The sequence below is a fragment of the Embiotoca jacksoni genome, unplaced genomic scaffold (genome assembly GCF_022577435.1).
Source record: "Embiotoca jacksoni isolate LCO1_2020_lvr unplaced genomic scaffold, fEmbJac1.0.p SCAF_14, whole genome shotgun sequence".
Taxonomy (NCBI): Eukaryota; Metazoa; Chordata; class Actinopteri; family Embiotocidae; genus Embiotoca; species Embiotoca jacksoni.
The window spans coordinates 8,709,772-8,729,755 of NW_027185274.1; the positions used below are offsets into that span (position 1 = coordinate 8,709,772).

General features: G+C 42.7%; 1 protein-coding gene across 1 annotated transcript in view; it reads left to right on the top strand.

Annotated features, from left to right (window-relative positions):
* The first annotated feature begins 820 nt into the window (after positions 1 to 820).
* dner (delta/notch-like EGF repeat containing) overlaps positions 821 to 19,984 on the top strand; it is a 49,337-nt gene continuing 30,173 nt past the window's right edge. Inside the window, exon 1 of the mRNA XM_069147850.1 lies at positions 821 to 1,436. Coding sequence (XP_069003951.1) covers positions 1,095 to 1,436 — 342 coding nt within the window. The 5' untranslated portion in view covers positions 821 to 1,094. The remainder of the gene's footprint in view (positions 1,437 to 19,984) is intronic.

A 19,984-nucleotide genomic window follows, 5' to 3' on the forward strand; every position in this document is an offset into this window, starting at 1 on the left:
TCTGGTCAGCTGCTGGTTCCTGCAGCTGTTTCAAATTAAAAGCCTCGCAGCCTTTCACAACGTTCGGTGTTTGACCTCGTCTTGTTTCTCTTATGAATCGAAATCATTGTACTCTCGATTAAATTAATATATGCTGCAAATGTCGGCAACACCTCCGAGTATCTTTAATTCACTGTAGAAATTCAAAAAGAAAAACGGACTGATTTGCTTTTACCAGCCGATGCACAAGATAACATCTGAATAAGGGAAGTACTGGCACTTTTTTTTTTCTCTCTCTCTCTCTCGCCATGAACCTCTCAAGAACGACATTGAACCCAGTTTCATGAACCACCTTCATGACTTGAGCCAACCTGGATCCTCTGAGTCCATCATCTTCCTTGTGGTAACACCCGCTGCCCGTTATCAGTGGAAAGCAGCGAATCTCATTGCAAAGCTGATGAGGAATTTCTCCAACCATCACCACCGTTCCCTTCTGCTTCTCTGTCCTCCTCCTCCTCCTCCTCCCCCCCCCATCCCCTCCCAAATTATAGCCTCCTCCCTCCTTTCTGGTTGGCCCGCTTCCACAAAGAGGTTTTGAAGCGAGGAGGGTGCAGAGCTCCTCTCCGTTACTCCACACAGCGAGTGTCTTAGAGAGGCTGGGAAAGGGGGAGGGAGTGTGCACAAAGGTGTGTGTGTGTATGTGTGTGTGTGTGTGTGCGCGTGTGTGTGTGTGCGCGCGTGTGACGTCAGCAAACATCGTCACTGTGACTCGGAGACAGAACCGAGCCGAGAGCCGTCCCCTTTTCCTCCCGCATCCCTACCTTCTCTCCCTCAGCCAGCTTCCTCTCAGTCATTCTGCCCCGCGCACAGCTGAGGCTCAGCATCCTTAACAGTCTGCCTCCTCCTCCTCCTCCTCCTCCTCCTCCTCCCCTCTCTCGCTCTCTCTCTCTCTCTCTTACACACACACACACACAGTCATTCACACATCTCTCAGTTGCTGCTGAGCCCAGCCAACACGAACAGCAGCTCTAAGCAAAGAGGACCAGGATACACAACAACAACAACAACAACAACAACAAAAAGAGAAGAAAAGAAAGCAGCCTAAGAGGATCAGGATGAGGATGAGTGTGTTCAGTGAGCCGGCGGTTCCCTGCCGCCGTCCCGCACACATTGCATGGAGCTCCGCGTCCCCCCTTCTCCTCCTCCTGCTGCTCCTGACCAGCGGCGGCGGCGGCAGCAGTGCCGGCTCCTATCTCTTTCGATTGCCTTTCCCGCTGGCCCCTGACACCACTACCTGGCCCACCCCCACCCAGGCCACACCTCGTCCAGACCCCTGCGAAGGCCGACCCTGTCTCAACGGGGGACTCTGCTTGGCCCTCCCCTCCGCCGGCGGGCCAGAGGACACCAGGGAGTACACATGTACATGCAGCCGGGGCTTCGCCGGACGCAACTGTGAGGTAGGAACCCATTTAGTTCCATCTACCCGTATGACACAGCATCGCTACCGAGCGCTCTCCGTACTCTCTGTGGGAGTTGTTGCTCGAGAAGATTACAGAGTGAACATGAAGTAAAGGACAAGAAGCAGCCAATGGGGTTGTTTATGTGGGAATTTGGTTGACACAACTGCTTCATACAGATAAAACTATTGTTTATAACAATATGTGTTATTTACTTCATGTGCTTTTGATTTATACTTTGATATTCATTATTTCAGTTTGGTGTCTTTTGTTTTAGTCTTGTATTGAACATGTCATCATCACAAGGATCCACTATTATTTTTTTCATTATGTACTAGATGTAAGTGCTCCTTTCATATGGCAGCTCGGGGTTCACCTTGGATGATGTTCGTGATAAAAACCTGCGTCATAAGCTGCAGATTATAGTTTTGATTGGCCTCTGATTGTGTTATGTCAGAATATATGTTATTATACAGGCTGTTGCCCGATGTTTTTTTAATGGGAGCATGTGCTGTCACTGAAACATGGAGACGAGTGCTGCGTTGCTGTGGCAACAGAGAGGAAGAGCAGCGGCAGTGAGATGCAAGTGAAAACTGTGTGAGGGTACATCTATATGTCCTCTATGTGTGTTTGTCCGTTTCTGTGCGAGTATCTCGGATAAACTACTATATTTACAAACCAAGCAGCGCTCAGTTCCTGTAAATGCTGTCGTAATGTTAAATGCATCTTTGCTACACTCTAAAGTGTACGCGTACTGAGATGCAGACTCAAGCCTGGGTGGATTTATTAACCCCCGGGATGCAGATGATCAGGCTTACCGGGCCGTCTTCACGCTGCCTTCATTAACTGCTTCTGGACATCTGGACGGTCATGAATAAGATAAGAGCCGTCCTGCTTCAGGTTCCACAGCTCACATTCCTAAAGCTATCCATGTCTGTCAGCCGGTACTTCAGCCTCTGTCCCTCTGAATACAGGTCCACCTAATGACACGACTCAAATATATATTATCCAAATGATCCGTTTTTACCCCACGTTATGTATCCAGATAATATTAACCAAGACCACAGATTTCCAGCAAAGTGCCTGGCTGATATTAAAATAATCACGCGCTGAATTCTGTATTACCCTAAATTATACCGATTTTTACACTAGATTTGAGGAGTTGTTTCAGTCTTTTGGAAGATGAGCAGTTATTGTTTGTCGACTGTACAGGCATAACGTGTGACGTCTGGACAACTGCTGGAAAAGTACTTCTATTGTTGTACTCTTTTGCTATCCGCTGATTTTGACCCTGCAGTTCAGACTGCAAAAAAATACGGTTGTACTTCTGTTCCCGTCCTCCCATTATTTTTTCATATCGCACTTTATTGATCTTCACATTAACCTGCTCTTCCTGCTGGACTGCGTGAGCTTCGTTCAACCGGCCTGTGGCTGAGCGTCGGTCGCATCAGGATCTGGAGGCAGGCAGGCCTCTGAGTCATGCTGGGGTGAAAGTGAAGCATCAGGCTGCAGCACGGAGGACAAATGAGTCTGCTGCAGCAACCACGGAGGGGAAACAGCAAGGTGACTGGGTGAACTTTAGCAGAATCGCCAACAGGTGGCAGCCATACCCCCCCCCGCCTCCCCCCCATCTTCGTGTTCGCACATACGCATGCAAGCACGTATTCTTAACCTGGTGCGTTTTGTATGTCAGCGCATGTGACCGTGGAAGGTGTAGACAGGTGAGCCCTGCTGGTGGGTCCCCCCCCCTCCCCCTCCCTCCCCCTGTGTGTTTAGTGAAACGTTTAGCCGGCTGTCCTGGTTTGGCGACTCGGAATAGAGAGCAGCTGCAGTTTTGTTACCTCTGCAGCCTGCTGCTGCGCTGCTGCGCTGCAGAAGCCGCAGAGCACCGTGTTGTCACACAGCCCGTACTGATCGCACCCTCCGACGGGACATGTTCAACGCTAAGAAGAGAAGCGACCGCTGCACGAGCACGCTGCCCACGGTTCCCGAGACAATAACGAGACAGCAACATCCACTTTGAGCTTCATCCGTTGTATTGCACCAGAGCTCAGCTCCGGCAAAAAGCCCCCAGCCGGACCCAAGGGGAATCATTGATTTTTTTTATTTTTTTTATTTTTTTTTGCCTCACTCCCCTCTTGCTGCTTATGTCTTCTCCATGGAAACTGTAGCAGCAGTCAATTGAGATTTGGTCAATGACCTGACTGGCTGAGCGTGGAGCTGGTTTGCGTCTCCTGTCCGTAACGACACAGATGGTGTGGCGAGAAAAAAAAAAGGGGGGGGGAGAAGAGACTGACGAAAGAGATCAGGGAAATCAGGAGGAGAAATGTGTTTGGGGGGGGGGGGTAGCGGAGGAGGAGGAGGAAGGCGGGGGGAGGGGGGGTCAAAGAGAGGAAAGAAGAGGATGGGGAAAGGCAAGAGGAGAACAAGGGGCATCAACACTACGGATGTCTATGCGAGTCTTGTTCATGTACTCAACTTCATCTCTCCCTCTCTGATCTTTTCACTTAAAAGTCTGCGTCTGTTCACAAAGCAGGACGAAAACCCTGAGCTGAATCTGTCAAACTAAACTCGAGAAGTCGATTTCGCATTAAAAAAAACAAAACCAAAAAAAAACCCTGGTCATGCCTGTTGATTTCACGATATTTCGCATCTGGCCGAGTCGTTAATCCGGGGGGGGGGGGGGGGGGACAGAAACAAACGCACTCTTACTTGTTAAACTCGCTAGGTTTTAATATCTGCCTCTGTAACTGTCCTGTTGGAGTTCACTGCCACTGGGCCTTTTTTTTTTTTTTTTTTTTGTGAGTTATTAGCTTCTCAGCCTCACGCGTATTCATTATTGAAGGGCCCGCGGTGCGCCCAGACGGATCTGCCGGCTTGCTGTACAACGCAGTCGGGACTGTGGCAGCACAAAACAGCCATCCGTCATGACGCAAGTTCAGGGAGCTCTTGCTGGGTCGCTCAGCCAGTGAGTAAAAATGAAAGCAATGGATCACAGTAGAATTTGCAGGCTGAACTTAAGTTGTTTTATCGTTGTTTGGATGGGGGGTGGGGGGGGGGGGGGAACGTGGGACTGGAGTTGGTGAAAGAAGTGATATACCCGAATACTCTGGAGTAATTTGCTGTAGCTGTTTCTGCAGCGGGCACGTCCGCCTCAACTTAATAAGCTTGGCATGTCTGGAGGGTGATGGACTGGAGGCTTTTTGATCTTTTTTTTTTTTTTTTTTTTTTTTTTTTTTTTTTTTTTTTTTTTTTAGGTCTCAGCTGAGAGTTTTGCTAATCACCACCCATCTTTCTTTCTCTCTCTCGGTTTCACTATTACATAAGCATTCTTCAGGCTACTTGCGGTGATTTCCGAGTGCTGCTCCTGTTTGACCGCCCGTAGCTTGTGTTATAGCACGCTGAAGGATTAAGACATTTTGGGAACGCTTATTTACTTTGTTTTATGGAGTTGCAGCCAGCGGATGGTTAGCTTAGCTTAGTTTGCCTGTTTTACTGGGTTTGTGTCGCACTAATTCTTGATCGGACGCAGTCACTTGCCATATTGTCTTTAAACATCTTATCCGGCGAGCTGTTAGAGCTACTTGAAGGCAGCTTTTGTTCCCTTTGAACTGAGCTCTCTGCTTCCTCCTGTCTGCAGGCTTTATGCTAAAATAATCTAAACTTCATTCAGACTTGAGACTGATATCAATCTTCTTGCTAAACTCTCGGCGAAAGAGTGAATACAAGCATTTCCTTCAAGCTTGTTCAATCCACCCATTAGCTATACTTACATGTACTTAGCTGACACTATGCAGTGGTGGGCCACATCCTGGCTGCCAAGTACGAATGTACTTGTTCCTGCATATTTGGCTGAACTGACAGTATGTTGGCATTAGATGAACCACTCCAGTATTAAACAACTACGCACTGCGGACACATTCTTGAAAAAAAAAAAACACGATATGCTTTGAAAAGCTACACTTGAAAGCTCTTTTTATTTCCACAACGGTCCGAGACCGACTCAAGATGTCGATTAGATGTTCAGATGGGAGAACGGCGAGAAAGTTTGCATCCAAGATTCTTTCTCTAACAATCCAGACAGTTTAAAAACAAACCAAAAAAAAAGTGTCGAGCAGAAAGTGACACTCATTTGGTAATGACGGAAAGTACAAGTTCTTCTGCAGTTAGGCTGGATGCGACAACCCTCCAAGTGCACAAGCAGTTGCATTAAAGTAAATCCCTCTCCTGAAAGTAAACAAAGCCAAGTCCCGAAGCTCATCATAACGGGTGAATCTGTGTGTGCGTGTGGATGTGTGGCGGTCAGCTCTTGTCTCCCAGGGCCATTCACTCTGCTGCTATAGATACAGCCTCAGCTTCATCCAATTAAGCAGAGCTCAGAGCTCATCACCAGCCTTTGGTCTCTTTGATATCCCAGGCTTGTTAGTAAGAGTGAAGAAGCCACAAGCAAACTACACTAGGTCCACATATGTATGCAAGCGTATCAGTGGACTTGCTTATTCTCTTACCACAGATCAGCTTCATTTTTATTGCTTTTTCCATTGGAGGACATAAAAAAAAAAATGTGGCCGTCAGTGAGGTGTGTCGTTTGCTCAGATGATCGTCCGCATGGCCGAAGCTTTTGTTCCCCAAAAATCAGAGATCAGCTCTTGCCAAAGTGTTTTTGAAGCAGTTATGAAATCAGGCAGAGCTGCAAAACGACACTGCTGTGCTTCATGTTTTACAGTAGTTTGCATGATCTGCTGTAGTGCTGGTTATCATAGTAGGCATTGATGGCTAATGATCCAAAAACATGCTCGAGTTAACTAACTGTAAACTCTAATTCCATAGAAATACATAAATAAGGTTTCATTGCCAGATACATCCAATACATTTCTGACTCCATGCAACACTATAGATCTGGGTATAGACGAGGCACCGCCTAGTGGAAGATCACATTTTCCTGTAGCAACCAGAAACAGAACTTCTTTGCAACAAAAACAAGTCGATTTGAGAGGAGAAAGCTTCACCTCAAACTTAACTTCTTTACTAAACTTAGAATTGCATTACAGTCCAAAATTAACAGGGATAAACCTTTTTGTACCGCGAGAGAAGCCACAGTCACTGTGTCATGATATCACATCACACTGAAGCAATGTTGTTCAAAATACAACATCCTCTAAATTAATTTATAATTACTTTAAAGAGTTATTCTCTTTCATGTCTTCTTACTTATTTTCTGTACTTCTCTCTTGCTTCACTTCTCTTTTTCTGAATGAAGAAGCATTTCAGGGTGATTGAAATATTACCTTTCCTTTAATCGTTGCACTTCAGAAACCGCATAATACTGACATTCTAGTCACTGTTAAGAATATTGAAAACTAAAGCTGCATGGCAACCCCTCAGGAGCTTCAATGTTCACTACATTCCACAGTATAAATTTGAGTATTTTGACAATTTACTCTTATCAGGGCTAAGCTTGTGGGCGAAAGAAAAGCTGTTCAACAGTTCACTGCAGCTGGATGGAAATGTGTATTTTCGATTATTCGATATCTGATGTGCAAAGTGAACATGTTGGCCTGAAGGTGGCTCAGCTGAAAGCTTTTCAAGTGTCCACAGTGTGAACAGATCGTCAGCTTGAAATCTCTTTATGGCAAAGACAAAAAACACAGTCTGATTTTACTAAGTAAAGTAAACTGATGCAGTTTTTACCGTCAATTTGAAAAGAAATGATAAACAACAGCAAATTGTTCCTCGTGCATTATTAGCAAAGAGAAACGTGCACACTTGAATAATTAATTGACAGAGGGTTTAATGAAGGCATCAATGTTCGCAGGTACATACGCACAAAGCACGTATTCTTACCTTGTATGTCGGTATATCTGTAGACGGGTGAGCCTGCTGGTAGGTTTGCTGCTTAGAACCCTGCCGATAGCTTTGATTTAGCCGCTACCCATCAGTAAAATGAGACTTCTTTGAGCTATTATCACTGGGCTATCACTCCTATTCATGTTGACGCTCCTCGCTGTTAGGAGACGGACCGCGCTGCCTTTGAACAGAAGGGCTTGTGGCCAAACACTTCAGTCATTTCCATATCACACATCACCTGGTCTTTTGATCTGTGGAAAGTGCATGATGAGGTGCTGGTGTGATGGGTTAGTGAGGCTCGATACATATGGATGACACAGGAGATGATCTGCAGAGCACAAGCAGCTCAAAACCAAGTGCAAATGCCGAACATATTGACGGCTGTGAGGCTGCTTGTTCGGTAGCACTTAAGCCTCATTTTAGCTCAAGGGGTGAAAATGTCAGTATGTCAGGTCTGGCAGTCTTTCAGTCTGTTTGTCTACTGCTTTGATCCTGATTCAAATATCTTAATAACCCCCGGACGGATGTAAGTGAAATTCTGTACAAACATTCACAGTGGCCAGACGATTTTGGTGATCCCGTGACTTGTCCTTTCGTGACACCATCTGTTGATAAGTGGTTCTGTGAGAACCTTCACTATTGTCCTCATACAGAAAATGACATTGGTCAAGTGTTGAAGGGAGTCAAAAGTACCTTTGTGAAGTGTGAACGGTGTGCAGCACAGAGCAGGAGGAAGCATTAACCTTCCCAAGTAAGTATTCAAAGTTTTGTCACTTAACGCACATTACCACCTGAGTTACACACGTTTTTGTGTAGCAGTGTTTCTCGTTGGACATGACCAGGGGGCAAACATCAAATTTTGCGTCAAACTCAGAAAAACAGGAAAAGGAGACCCTTGAAATGAAGCAATGAGCCTGGAGGGGTGTTTTGAAGGACATTCACATTTCCGAGAGGCGGAACGTCGCTGTCCAACAACGAAGAAGGCGCATCAGGTCAGAGGTAACCATTTGGGATTTCTTTGACATTTGCAGGGTTATGCCCCCTTGAATTTGTTCCCCGGGGTCAGACTGTCAACACCGAGTCTACTGTGACATCCCGAGGCATCTGAAGGTGACCTTAACTAACGACCTTAACTGTTTCGCAATGGCACTCGACTCCAACACGACAACGCGCCCGCTCACGTTTCTCACCCACAACAACACAACTCTGAACTTTTTGATCCACCCTCATATTTACCTTTATTTCAACCTCTGGTGGTTGTGATAATTATAATGGAAGGAATTGAGGAAATCAGGTGACATAACATTAAAGGGTGAGAAAGTTAACTTAAGTAGGAGGTTGGAGTGGGCGGGTGGTTGTCAAACACATGACTTCATCCAGGAGACGACTGTTCATGTCCGATGTAAATCCAGAAGTCAACATTGACTTGTTTTAAGTTACATAATGTATTTTAACGTACGATCCATACGTAAGGTAACTTACTTAACTAACATACTCATTTAAACCCCAACCATGATATTTTTGTTAGGATGGATTGCCATGAAAATTGATTCAATGTTCCCCTCAGGATTTGTCGATTGTTTAGTTTTTCATCTAGCGCGATCATCAGATCAAAATTTGAATGTGCACCGTTTTTATGTTTCATGACTAAATACCTGAAAAAGTAGTGACACTCCCACCAGTCTTACAGCATGATACAGCATGTTAGCATTGTCACTGAGACCATCTTAGCATGCTGTTGTCAGCGTTGAGCTTAATTAAAGCACCGCTGGGCCGTCTCAGCCTCACATAGCAGCTAGCAGGCTTTAAACAATCTCATTATTTTTTTAGGCCTCTTCAAACCCACCTAATCCCTAAAAATATTGTGCAAGTTATCTAACTACAGTACAAGACAGTTGAAGGCTTTCGCAAAACATTATTCACTAGGCAGTTTGTCAAAGAACAGCACACACACAGCTTTGCCAGTAATCATTTAAAGAGAATAAAATCTGTCAGACCACAGTCATGTTTCATCTTAACTCCCTTCTTGTTTTTTTTCATTCTTGTTTCCTTAAATACATTCTCAACACTCCTGTCTGTTCACACCTGCAGCCCTTTACTTTGTAATCACTGCCACTTATCACGAACGCTGCTCTTATCTGTGTCATTGGCTTCCTAATATTCCTTGAGTCTGACAGTGAAACTTCCACCTCTGTCCTAGATGGAAAAGAGTCCATTACATTTCTCCCCGTGGTTTAGTTTAGGTGTTTTGTCTGCCCTCGTTTCTATTTTTATCTTTAACGGAGCAGTGAGTCGTGTCACCATCCACAGTCTAATGTAAGAAAGGGCAGAGCAGCTCTTACTCAGCACTAACTCATCCTGATAATAACCCTCCACTCCACTATCATTTTACTGTCGCTTCTAATGATTAGTCTTGTTGTTGCTGTTGTCAACATAATCAGTGTGTGTGGCAGGAGGGAAGTGTGGGTATGTATTTGGTAAAGTGTAATCCGTGTGTGTGTACTTCTCGCAGCTCTACATGTCCTCTGTGTGCACGAGAAGGCACTTTTTAATTATTTTTTTTTTTATCCTTTATCCTCTGTGATAGCTCACAGTATGTGTGCTTGTGCACGCTTGATATACTGTAAATATACTCACAAGAATGATACGGTGGTGAGATCACAGTGAACTTGACCACAAAAAAAAATCTCATCAATTTATTCTTGACTCCAAATGTACATTTGGACCCAAAATATAAAGATATTCCTTAAAGGCATTCACCATATATTGCATTCACAAGGGTGGGTTGAACGGACGGACGGCCAACCTGAAAACACAACGCCTGCGGTCAAAACTGTCAACAGCGCATAGACATGAAAATGAACACAAAGTTGGTGACCATCCATCCATCCATCCATCCATTATCTATACCCGCTTTATCCTGAACAGGGTCACGGGGGGGCTGGAGCCTATCCCAGCTCACATTGGGCAAAGGCAGGGTTACACCTTGGACAGATCGCCAGTCCATCACAGGGATTGTGACGTGGAATCGAATTAAAGCGAAGGATTATGTCTTTACTTGTCATTAAAAACATTACGTTAGCTTCTCCTGGCAACCAAATATGGCGATATTGTGACAGATACAGTATATCATTCAATATTGATTGGTTTAAGGCGAAAGAAAAAAAAGGAAAACAGCACCATTTCGCAACAGGAAGAGACTTGACAATTATAAGCGCTAAATGAATACCAAACCTTTTTTGTTAAAAAAAGAAACATGTTTATGTATTTATTTTTGGGGGATTGGGCTCATTGTTTCCTTGGCAACAATTGCTGAATTGGAAAACTAAAACCAATACAGTATGATTATAAATTATGTTCATGATCCCTCAGCCTCCGAGGGCTCCTCACTGCACATGAACAGCAATGAATGTGTTCAATGGATTGACAACACTCACCACGGATGCTGTGAATGACACAGGAGGTGGTACCAAGAGATGTCGTCTGTCCTCAGTAGATGAAGGCAATATCCCCCAAACAAAATAAGTACTTTTTATATCGTATCACAATTCACGGTTTCACCCATCAGGTAAAAAAAAATGTGTCAAAAGTTGTTCTTTGGAAAATTATTTTCACGCCATTTGTGTGCGGTTGTTGGGCAGGAAGTGAGCCAATTCAGTCAAAGCACGACTCAAGTGCCCATGCTCTTTATCCCCGTAAAGGTGAGGCGGTTGCCTCGCACGCCTGCCTTATGTCAAATTCTGCTCCCGTGTTTGCCTCCCATGTTCGGGATATTGGTTATGGCTGGAAGAGATAACTGTTTAGCATAGCCAGACCTCGCCATGACACCGGCTCTGATCCATGCAAATGTGCTGCAGGAGGGACTGATAGCTGAGCTAGTGCGCGTATCATCCTCGGCTCTGGTGCCCTTCGAACAGACAGTGACTCGGTAACAGATGCAGAACTGACTCCGGCTGTCTCCTTCTCCCGCACAAACACACAAACACACAAACACACACACACACACACACACACACACACACACACACACACACACACACACACACACACACACACACACACACACACACACACACACACACGGACAACTTGTCAGTTTAGTTTATACGACAATATGTTATTTAATGAGGCCAACTGGGGAAAAAAAACCCAGCACACTGTGGCATATTTGTGTGTGAGTGTACTGGTGTATGTCATGAACATCTTCTCGCCGCTGCAGACAATAAATGCCAGCTTAATAAAAAAAATAAAAAAATAAAAATCCCTTCAGGACCGCTAGAGCACCTCCGACAGAGAGAGGAGCGAGGCGCAGTCACCAGCCTCAGGCGTTAGACACACAGATTAGCTCGTATTAACAGCTGGGCCTGTCTTCCAGTTGATAGGAGGATAATTCTGCCTGTCTGCTGGGGATTGTGGTTGAAATGTTTTCATCAAAAAGTACACGTATAATAATGAACAAGTCCACCTAAAACTGTGTTTTTGATTGTAGTGGAAGGAGAGCCACATCAAACTCAAAATGTTCAAAAACAGCTGTCGTTTGAACCTTTAAGTCATTGCATTTAATGAATCTCAAACACATAGGACCTTAAAAGCTTCTAAATGTTGTTAGTTTTCAGTAATATTCAAACATTATGTCACACGTTTTGTATCAACTTACATAATATAACAATAATAAGCGCTAAAACAAGACCGATATTCCCCCTTACATTTATAAGTTGGTTATTTTTTTCAGGTTTCCAGAGAAATACTTTTTATTTATAGTTTTTTTTCTTTCAAGCTGACAAAACACATGACCTCAGTTGTGGCCATATTCCTCTTGTTGTAAAAGGAAACAACACAGTTTCAGAATTTATATTATCCCGTGTTTTTTTCAGTTTCTGTACAAAATGGGTCTTTTTTAAAGGGTAACTAATGAGCAACAATATGAGTTTGAACTGTGGCGGGAGAATCGAGTTCTCTGCCTCGAGGAATTGATCTTGTCTAGAACTTTGTCTCCTGCTGATTTATCTGCCTCCAGCAGCTTCGCTCTGATCTTGTCAAATCTCATTAATCAGCAGTCAGTCGCTCTTCATTAGTGGGGTTTTTACCCATTTCTCCTTGGATTTTGGATACATGCTGGCAAAATTTCATAAAAGTTTTGAAACTTTTCAAAAATAAGATGTAATCCAAATGTTACTTCTGTGTTTTTTTTTGGACAAATATCGAACTCGAATGAAAAATATCGAACCAGACATGTTTTAAATAAAGACGATATTAAATATACACCTAAACTGCTTTTAACAACACCAAGTCTCTATCTTTAAATAAATTATCAAGTAAGAGCTTGAAAAGCAGAGGCAGTTTTTCTTTTCAAGACATTCGAAAGCAAACATTTTATTTCAAATAATCCTCAAAAACAACTGTTACAGATTTTTGACCAAACCAACAAAATTATTCTTATTAATTACACTGGTGAGTAACGACTTGCTGGAGCACAACCCAACATAACATCAGGTTTCAGTGGATGCTCTGTGTGAGAAATCTGAAAATCTGTCAACATATTTTTGAGATGCGCTCTTTCCCCATCTAATAAATGGATATCGTAGTTCATTTTTGAATCAATCTAACATATACTGTCCGGCTGCAATGTATTTTTCTTCAATGGGATCGATGGCCGTGAGGGTGATAGTCATGGCGTGGGAAAGTCAGAGTCTACCGACAGATGAACTTCGTTAGTTTTAGTCTTTTCACAGGGTTTTGTGACATGAACAAAAATAGACAAAACACCCGACTTATCATTAAAATGAGCTTGGGGTAAGAACGCCACCCGCTTTTTACATCACTGTTTTTTATAATTATCTTTATGTGGGCAAACGAAACTTGTCGGCCGACGTCAGTTTCTGTATAACATTAACCAAACCCAGCTCTTTTCAGGAACTACATCCCTTGAATCATATTTGGTCTTGTCGCTTCAGATCCTCCTTCCTGTCATCCTTCTGTCTCCCTCTGTCATCAGTCGAACATGTTCTGTAGGCGTGCATTGCAAATCAGTCAGATGGTCCAGAGCTGCTCAAACAGAATGAAAAGCCGTGTCGTCACTGTCGAGGCGTCTGAAAACATTTTCATCCTCTTCAGGGACCGAGCTGGTGGGAGGAGAGTAATGATACATGTCCAGTGTCGCCTGAGGCCCTGTTTTCATTGCAATGCCCCCGTTCCTCTTCTCGGGTTTCTATGGCAACAGAGCAGTGACGAGGGGAGGCAAAAGATCAACAGGTGCACAGTGCATAACACCGAGCGCAAAATGTCAGAGCCACTTCCTGTTGATGAGCACGTTTTGTATTCATATTAATGCCCCTCATATGGCAATCAGATGAAACTGTAGAAGGTGTGAAATGTTTTCCGTGTTGCTCCCTTGCATGATCCAGTTTCTTACAGAATTATTCCTGTGCACAGCAGCTCCCCTGCTGTTACTCTGACTTCCTGAGGCAGGTAAAATGACATCTGATTTTTCTTGACAATGGGAACAGGATGTTCCACTTCCAGTGTTTCAGTGACTAATTCCCTATGGCAGCAGGACTGGCTCCAGACCCATTTTTAGCCTGACATCAAGCAAAGAGGGATTTTGGTTATTTTAACATCTGCTACACACGCATTTAAAACAATAAAGTGTGACCTGAAAATGATTAGCTCAGTTTTTGAAAACGACAAAAGCCTTGAGACATCAGTTGCCTTTGATTCAAATCCAGAAACTGTTTTGCTTTCATGCCGGCAACCGTTTCATCATGTCAGGGGTAGGTGTCACCTTTTTTTCATAGAGTGGATATCTTGTTTTGCAAGGAACCTTCTGTGTATGTAGGTCAGAGCGAGCAGCGAGCTTGTAGATCAGCGCTCACAATGACATCCATCTCGACCATCTGTGGCCTACGACAGACAGAGACACAGAGATTTTTGTAGCGTGTGTTTTTGTCCTGCAGACACTCATCTATGTATACAAACCACACATTGTATCTAAACCTGTTATACTAATTTACTTTAGTGAGTTATAACTAATGTCGCTGCTCCTCAGTAAGTCAGATCACAGTGGGTAGCAACTTTTTATGTAGAGCGCAATGATGAAACAGTGTGTCATACAGAGAGACAGCTTAAAAACCAGTAGGAGGGCTTCTATCCAAATCCAGAAGTCTTCTGTGTTGCACAGCAGAGTCTGTGTCTGATTTAATGGTTTAAAGAAGGGAGAGAAAAAAAATAGAGAAAATGCAGCTGATCCACTGATGTTGCTATAACGTCCTTGCACACACACACACACACACACACACACACACACACACACACACACACACACACACACACACACACACACACACACATACATACATATCCTTGTTTTTCCAAACTGAAGAAAAACTTCTGCGGCTGAACCATCACCAGGACTGTAAGCCTAAAGACTGCTAATCTGTTGATGTAGATGATAAAGGGTTTGCCATCCCTCATTAGATGATGATGTCAATCATTCAAAAGCTCACACAGTTTACATGGCCCACAAATTACAGGGCATAATTGTGCCGGATCACGGTGAGTACAGGAGACGATGGAATCGGGTTTGATGTCTTGGCTGTTGCTGTCAAACATGGCAGAATACTAAATCCAACTAGAGATGTTGTGTTTGTTGCTGTCTGTGGAAGAAATTGAGTAAAGGAACAAAACATGATGGGAAATGCAATGTCATATTACATGCTATACATTATACAATATGTACTTCTGTATATTGTCCTATGAACTGGGTGACATTTCACTGCTAAGTTACGAATGCCATTGTGTTCGGTCAAAGAGCTAAGCATGAAAAACGAACAAGAAATAATGCAATATATACAATTTCAGTAATAACTGATACTGCGACTTTGCAGTTTGGCACTAAAACTGCGTGATTAGTTGTCATGCGACGTACATTGAGTATGTTATGTAAACTAACTTGCATATACTCGTTAAAATATGTTGACGATCTTTGTTTCCACTCTCCCTGATGAAAGTCCTGTCTTTGACTCATCCGGTCACCCTGATCTCCTTCCTGCGCAAACTTTGCCACTTTCTATGCTTCGTCACCTGACTTCCTCCTTTTGTGCTGAAACACCACTACACAGGCATCTAGAAAAAAAACCCGCTCCACTTCAATGTCATCGCATTTAGCCATCCCGCCGGTCAATGATCGGTCCACCCGTCAGTGGCTGACCAAACCATAATGCGGAAAGGGTTCCCAGACTATAATCACAACCAAGAAAACGAAAGACTTTTGGAAAAACTGTGAGAAATAGTCTCGTAACATCAGGCGAGACTACCACTCGCCTGTAAACAACTTTTAACAGAAGACATCGGTTGCCAACTAGAGGCATGAACTATAAAAGACACAAGCAGTAATAGTAATAGTAAAGGACTTGTCATCTTTCCAGTGTGAACACACAATACATTCAAAATCTGTTGTGAATTAATAAGTACTATGGAACGGGGACACGGCTATGTACAGTATATAAATGCAGCTAATCACATGATATTGATGATGCTGGGAGTTTGCTTGTTAAGAACTGCTCATAGGCCGGTTGAGCAGCTGCAGAAACTAACACCTTTCTGATACTTGATTAGACTGCTGTCACTAACTGGCTCAAAGGATGTGATGAGTAGAGATTCCTCTCAAGATATTTACTTGAATCAAATGCGAATTAATAAAACTTAACCTAACACGAAACAACAGTGGAAGTTGTGTGAAAGTCAGTAATATCAACCATGCAAGCAGTGCATAGACGTGTGTGCACGAGTTGTTGAAAGTTCAAGGTGTATATACGTCCAAGAAAGTTGATGGAGGAGGAGATGGATTTAAGGAGAGACAGTTAGAACATGAGCCAGCTTTTATAGCCTGGAAGTTCAGTGGTATAATGCATCAGTCAATTGCCCTCTGAGGTAGACAAGGACATCCTCCAAGATAGTGGCAGGAGGCACATCACACTGGCTTTTTCTGCAACTCTCCGAAACAGACAATCCAACATTCACATCTACTCAGTGAGTGATTGGTCAGCTGTGTGGATTTGAGAAAGGAGCCAAGGATGTAACTTTTTTTTTTTTACTATTCCCTCTTTTTTTTATTCTATTTTCTCATGTTCATGTGCAACTCCATGAAAGTTATCCAGGAGAGATGTGCACTGTTGACCCTATATGAAATGATTCTCATGTTTAAGCATAACCCAACCCTCTGTCCTCTGTTCTCAGAGGCTGCTAGCTTTGCATGAACGCAGAGCTGCATACTTTTGTAGATGCCTCAACAAAAAAAAAAAAAATCACTGCAAGACTAGAAGCTTTTAGATCTCGGCTCCAAATATGAGCACTCTCTCGCGTCTTAATTATGAACTACAGCATGTCTACTTGAAAATAAAGAAAAGTGGAGCAGTCTTGTTAAGTTCAGCAATCCAAAATGACTTTTTTGTATTTAATGATGTGGATTTTCTGCAAAGCAGTGCCAGAGGTTTGAGGAGGAATTATCAAAATTTTGAAGAAATATTTCACTTTACACGGAAGTAGCTGATTTTTCAAGTGCTGTACTTTGTTCTCGTTGTGACAGCTAAAAATACTGTAATCTCAACACTGACACAAAGCTGATATTCAAGTCAGAGATAATGAAGAACAACTGTAATGTTGTGAAATGTCTTCGCCTGAGAGCCTATCTATCAAGCAGACAGACTGTCATTGCAATGTGAAAAAGCTGAATATGGGAGATGTAATATAGAACAACAACAACAACAAAAAATCTCCTTTCTTTCTATAATTTCACAAAGAGCCCGAGAGCTCTTGATCCAATTTTGTCCCTGTCTGATAGAATAAGATGATAGACAACTGTGTCCCAGTCCTCAAGAAGAGACGCCTTAGTCCCCTGCAGCCCTGGCTCCACTTGGATAGGTATAAATAGAGCCTTGCAGCACCTCCTCTCTTAAATCATTCTCATCTCACTTAGTATTCTCCTTACTCCTCTCCTCCTCCTACTCTTCTCGGTCTCATTTTCTTGCGTCAATCCCCCTCTACTGCTCTGATGGTTTAGCATTTGGCAAAGTTGAGCAGTAATTGTCCTTTGAGGGATGATGTCGGGCAATCATGGCAGGTTATTTAATGTCATTTGTGTGGGGAACCTGGTGGAGCAAAGTTGGCTTTTGAGTGACAGATGTGTAGAAGTAAAGCTGTTGAAATGGAACAGAGTTGTTGACAAAGTTTGGTGGAAAAGAGAAATGTAGTCACGTAAAGTATAGATGTAAATTTATGAGCACGAATGGCAGTTTCACCTCATTAGCATGTCTCCCTCCCATCTTTCCTCTGCTCCTGCATTTACATCTATTTATGCATCAAGGCGAGATTGAAATTTATCAAGGTGCTCGGCCATGTTAGTGTAGGCCTCATGGATCCAAATTTTAAGGGGGGTGGGGGGGGGGGGTGTACTCTTTGAAGCGTCGGGGCCAGGAAGTGATGGGGAAGTTTGAGAGAGGGAGGGAGAGATGGCAGACGCTTTGATGTGCAGAAATAGATAACATTAAAGGCCCACTGACAAAAACACACTTTCTGGCCACAACTTGGATAATGAAGCGAGATCGTTGGAGAGGATTTTTATTCCAGAATGATCTGGGATAGGATTTGGGAAAATGTAGGCCTACTGTGTACATGAGGACAATGAAATTCTTTCAGCCAGGTTTTTTTTTTTTTAAATTTTAAATTTTTTGAAAAATTACCTATCTTGATGAATGCCAGCACAGTTTCATGGTTTCATATTTAAGTTGATAGTCAACTTGTATTGTATCCTCGCATGTTTTCTGTCTCTCCTACTGTTCGCAATGGCACCTCATCAATAACTGTGCTCATTAAGGTGCGTCACATGGCTCGCCCTGTTATAGACTACTGTAGCCAGAATATTGAAAAATCAGTTTCAGAGGCTCAAATCCTTCCCCCACATGCAGTAATGTCTATTTTCTGAGCGAGGATGTTCACTGATATCAACAAACAGCTCGTAAGAGTGAGCTTTCAAAAAAGTTGGGATGCTATGTAAAATGTAAAAAAAAAAAAACATTTTCAGTTTGATGGCAGCAACAAGTTTCAAAAAAGTTATCTAAAAATATCTGAGTATTTGCTGCACTGGCAGTGGCTGAACCCTGTGTAGGGTTTTTATCAGTATATGTTTATATGATTGTACAATATTTCTATGATATTACAGATCGTACTGACACAGAAAAATTATGTTTTTTAAAAACAAAATTTATATTTCTATTCCCAGTTTCCCAGTGGAGATCACTGAAGATTGTACTCGTGTCATTAAAAACTTTGTTCTTCTGTTTTGCGCTCCTTTACTCCTTTTTTTTTTTCTTTTTTTCTTTCATATTAGAATATTTATTTATGAAACTAATTTATTTGTGTCTTGGAGCAGTTTGAACTTTTTTTTTATTTTTATTTTTTTTTATCTGAAGAGCCTTGTTTGCACCTCAGCTCTTATATCACCCGACAGCTGTCACTCTCATCCCAGAGGATGATTTGATTCATGTCTGTCTGCTTTGCACTAAACAGGCAAAGGCCTAAGGATTGTTTTTCTTTTACACTGTTGTGTTTCTTAAACTAACTCCCGGTCCCTAAAATGGGTTTCTGTTGGGCCTACATATGACAAGAGCATTAATATATTTTAATGAGCTGCAATCCCTAGACAGCATCATAATTATTTTGTTTCACTTGCGGGCTTAAAAGATTAAAATATTGTTCAGTTTTCTGGATAAGAAAATACGTCTGTGTTTTGTTCTTGGCCCCAAAATATGTTTCAGGTTCAACGACAGTGAGAAAAAGACTTGAAGGACCAGAGAAGGAAATAAATGTGCATTGAGGTATTCACTAAGTAATAATACAAGTTTTCTAATATGAATATATCCTACCAATCACCTCCTCTCCAGGTGAGTAGCTGAAGCAGTGTCTTTAAGCTGTGTCTGAGCTGACAGCTGAAATGATGAGGCTGGATCATGAGGGGGTTGCATGCTGGGTGGTTTTCTGACTGATGGGTGTAATAAATCATAACAACAATAATGTCTGCCTGGAATACTGACAGGAAATCACTGAAATGCTAAAGCAGAGGTTCAAAGCATGGCATTACCCCAACTTTGAATATCGTTGAGTTCATATTGTTGACTCAATAAGACAATGGCTGAGCAGTGATTCTTTTTTCACTTTAAAATCCATTTGTCATTTCTTCAGAAATATAATATTACCTGATCATTTTCTGTATCAACCTTTTTTCCTGCCCAGGCAGAGCTGGTAAAAGTAAATCCTTGATAGCTTGTCAGTGCATAACATGGCGGATATAGACCAGCAAACTTATCTAACACTGACACCTGACACGGTATAGTTAGAGTGTCCTGCTCACCTGACCTGCCATCTTTGGACTGGATTAAAATCCACGGCTTTTGGCAGAAACCAAATTACTACAATACATGTCCTTGCTGTGAGATGAAAGCTGCTATAATAAACACAGTCATAATTTTACTAGAGATTAGGAGGGCCGCAGAGAGTGCAGTTTTCCACCAAAGCCAACAGTCCACTCCTCTGATTGTAGCGATGCAACAATTTTACTATTTCTGGTTCTCCCTTTTGAAACCACTTTTCCCCCTCGAGTGCTCCACAACGACTGCTTGCTATATTAACTTTGAATAATTACATGTGTA